The sequence below is a fragment of the Teleopsis dalmanni genome, unplaced genomic scaffold, assembly GCF_002237135.1.
Source record: "Teleopsis dalmanni isolate 2A unplaced genomic scaffold, ASM223713v2 unscaffolded_contig_2475, whole genome shotgun sequence".
NCBI classification, from domain to species: domain Eukaryota; kingdom Metazoa; phylum Arthropoda; class Insecta; order Diptera; family Diopsidae; genus Teleopsis; species Teleopsis dalmanni.
Genome location: NW_024033857.1, coordinates 1 through 4060, shown reverse-complemented (window position 1 = coordinate 4060; position 4060 = coordinate 1). Strand labels below are relative to the sequence as shown.

General features: G+C 31.6%; 1 protein-coding gene across 1 annotated transcript; it reads right to left on the bottom strand.

Moving 5' to 3' along the window:
- Positions 1-2759: 2759 nt before the first annotated feature.
- Positions 2760-3839, bottom strand: LOC119664679. Its single transcript, XM_038074132.1, has one exon. It carries the CDS (start codon positions 3837-3839, stop codon positions 2760-2762), a length of 1080 nt encoding a protein of 359 aa, XP_037930060.1.
- Between the last annotated feature and the right edge of the window lie 221 nt (positions 3840-4060).

Sequence of the window (4060 nt, the reverse complement as noted above, 5' to 3'; positions counted from 1 at the left end):
ATTCCCTAAGTTGTCCTCTGGTTCTGAGTAGTTTTCCTGGGCATTTAGTATCTGTACACGCCTGTTTTGGTTAGAGTTGAATTGACTCCTTGGATTCCGAGCTGTATTGTTGTATCCTGTTCTATTTCTATTCTCTCTATTGTTGGGGTACGCGTTGTTTCTGTTTCTATTGAAGTTTCTCCCATTATTGCTTCCATTTTAAGAATTGTTGTTAATTCTCTGGTTATATTGGAATCTATTTTGATTCATTCTATGTTTGTCGTATCTTCTTTGACTATGAAAACGTTATTGGGTGAAAAAGACTTGTTGTTGCATTGGTATATGCATATTTTCTGCAAACAATCTAGCTTCTGTAAAGGTCTTTGGTTGAGCTGCCTGTACAGTTTGTGAATAAACAGTATTTAATCCCTTTTTAAATGCTAACAATGCTATTTCATCATTTACTAAAAGTACGGCCTTTCCTTCCGGAGATGACTTCTTAAAATTATTCTTTAGTAATGTCGCATTGTTTAAATTCGCTAGAATGGTTGATATCTTTTCTGTATATTCGTGTATTTTCTGGTGAGGGCCTTGTTTTACTTCTGCTATCTTTTGGAGCAGTTGAGGTATGGTATCCTTTGATATGAAGTTCTTTTTTAGATTCTCTATTAGTTCAGGAAGTGAATCTGGAATTCCTACGGGGCTGACTTTGGCTCTTACTGAATGTTGTAACTTGCATTCTACTATGAAATCTAAAAATGCTTGTTTGTCAGAGTCACGTAGCTTGTCATGAATTATATTCAATCTATGTATAAAATTATTTAATTCTTCAACTTTACCGGTGAAAGTGGGTACTAGTTTTTCCACAATTTCGTAATTTAATTTTTCCATGTTTGTGCTTGTATCACTACTGTTTTCCTGGCTAACTATGTTTTCACTAGTAGACATACTTAATAAATATTGTTTAGTCAGGTTATATTTGTCGAAAAATGTTTCTGTTAATGAAGTTATTGTTTCAAACTTAGAAGTTGGGTAAATTGTTCTAACTTTACTTGACAGGTATTCTAATCTTTTTAATTTTTCGGATACTGTAGTTTTTGAATATCCTCTTGAAGCAGATTTTTTTTGCGTTTCTTTATATGATATGTATTTCAGATATACACTCAGATATAGTTTCCATTAACTAAACTAGTTGCTATTGTGTATTGGGGACATGAATATAGCTAACGATTTCTATGTACGATCTATTTTATATTAAATTGAACGAAGTGAACGATAATACTGACACAAGTGAACGAGGGACAGAGATAAAAGATAAAAGAACTTTTATTTATATATATATTTATTATTATATTAGTACATGGTTTAATATAATTAAAAGTTTTTAGTAATTTTTATTTTCATACATGTAAAGTAATTTTTATTTTCATACATTTTCATATATTTTATTTAATACTGTAATATAATATGTTACAGAAATATTATATAATTTTTACATAAAAAGGATATAATCTATTTCATCATTTTAAATTTTCAACATATTTTTAAACATTTGATGTTTGTTGTTGATGAACATGTTTGTGTACATAACTTTTGAAATATTTATTTATTCTAAATAGTACATATACAATACATATTATAATTATAAGTGTTATTATGGCTACCTGTTGTTCCGGCATGTTGACTTCTAGAATCTGGTTCTGGTTGTTGTTTACTGTGTTTGTGTCAGGTGCATCCGCGGAAAACCAACCCATGATGTTTCAGCTGCAGATGAAAATATTTTTCTTCTCTTTTTAAAATATATTTTAAAATATGCGTCGATAGTTGCAAGAAAAAATGTTTTATTCATACATGAACACACGCTTGTAGATCGTTGGATCTTTCAGTTAATTAATTAATTAATTCAGTTAATAAGTTAATTAATTCAGTTAATCAGTTAATTTCACATATTTCGCGGTTCACAATAACCTTTCACATCACATTTCACATTAATGTTCATTACTTCGAGTCATTAAGTATTAAATATTATAGTGTAGTTTTTAGTTTTATTCACATAATATTAGTTTTAATATGAAATTTTTTATACAATTTCTTTTTAAAATTCACTTTATATTCCTTTAAATGTATATATAAATTTAAATTTATTTATTAATGGTTCTTGCCATTGAGATTTGGCATAGTTCACTTAGTTTTTCTTAATTTTTATTTATTAATGGTCCTTGCCATCGAGATTTGGCAGGATCGCCATGTAAAGTTCTTTGGTTAAGAAAAGAAAGACGCGTCGTTTTGAGTGTCCAAAATAAGACTGATTTTTATTAATTTTTATTCTTAAGTCTAACATCGTTTAATACTAATTTCCAATAGAATCTTATGTATTGATTCTATTGGTTAATACTTATAATACTTGCGTCTAATTGGTTAACCCAAATTAGACGTATATACTATTCTTATAAACATAACTTATCAATAAATGGTGTACTATTAACTAATGCAAGTGTTCTACATATGGTTTCACTTGAAACCGTTTATTCTATTGACACAGTTTTGACTTATGCATATTGCACATATGGTGCAATGTGCGGCTCAGTTATTTGTCATCAAAGTAATGACAAAATAAAGGCTCATATTACCTGACAATAGTTTGTCATAAATTTTATCAAAATAGAACTGTGTCAATGTTTACTTTAAAATATTTGGAACAATTGAATGTTTTGTGATATGTGTGGTCTCATATCACATTACAATCTACATACGCACCTCTTGATATTATATCCGCTGGGTTAGACTTTGAAGGAACATGCCGCCAAATACACGTTTTTGTCTGCTCTTGAATCAATGATACCCGGTTGGCAATAAATGTGTTCCAATTTGATGGGTGCTCGCTCAGCCAATCTAGCACAATTTCGGAATCCAATAGAAATTAGAAAATTGGATTTGGTTTTTGTCACTAGTTTCGACAGCAATTTCGCAGCCAAAAGTTCCAATTTTGGTAAAGATAAAGTTTTTAATGGCGTTACTCTGGATTTAGCACTCCACAACTGCATTGTAACGTCGTTGTCCACACATACTGAGCGGATATAAATACAACACCCGAAAGCTCTTTTTGATGCATCAGCAAATCCATGCATTTCAACTCTAGCAACTCGTTTTTCTGCCAAAACAAATCGAGGCACACTTATTTTCTTGACGTCTTTTAGATTTTCGCGGAATTCTATCCATTGACTATGTAAATTCATTGGTAGGGATTCATCCCAATTAGCCTTTAATATCCACAAATCTTGCATGAAAATCTTCGCCTTTACGATTAATGGGTTAATAAGCCCAAGGGGATCAAACAACTTAGATAGTTCCGACAACACTATTCTTTTTGTCACCGCTTTCGAGCTATCAAAATCTGGCCAAACGTATCGAAACGTATCTCCCACTGGAGCCCAGATGATAACAAGAGTTTTTATTATTTCCTCATCATTCATCCGAAGAGTCTTTTCTTTATCAGCTTCAGGTACGAAATTAAGAAATTTTTCACTATTTGAAAACCACTTCCTTAACTTAAATTTTGCTGAGTTCATTATTGCTGATACTTGATTATATATTTCAAAAATTTCATCTTCATCGTTTGATCCACTGATCAAATCATCCATATAAAAATCAGATAACACCTTTCTCGATCCAATCGGATATTTATCGGTATAATCTTCACTTAACTGTTTTAAGCATCTTGTAGCTAAATAGGGGGCAGATGTTGTTCCATAAGTAATGGTTCGCAAGCGATAGCCCTTTATGTTTTCATCTGAGGAAGACCTCCACAAAATCGTTTGATAATTCGCATCATCATCAGTCACCCATGCTTGGCGATACATTTTTGTTACATCTGCCGTAATTGCATATTTGTAACATCTAAATCGCAGTATTATAGATAACAGGTCATCTTGAACCAGTGGTCCTTTCATCATTACCTCATTTAATGACAAGCCACTGTCAGTTTTACAGCTACAATCGAACACAACTCGAAGTTTCGTACTCGTGGAGTCTGGTCGTAGCACATACTGATGCGGTGCAAAATATTTTATCTTATCCATAT

Coding starts and splice junctions, on each gene's coding strand:
- LOC119664679 (XM_038074132.1), bottom strand. CDS start 3,839: ATGTATCGCCAAGCATGGGTGACTGATGATGATGCGAATTATCAAACG.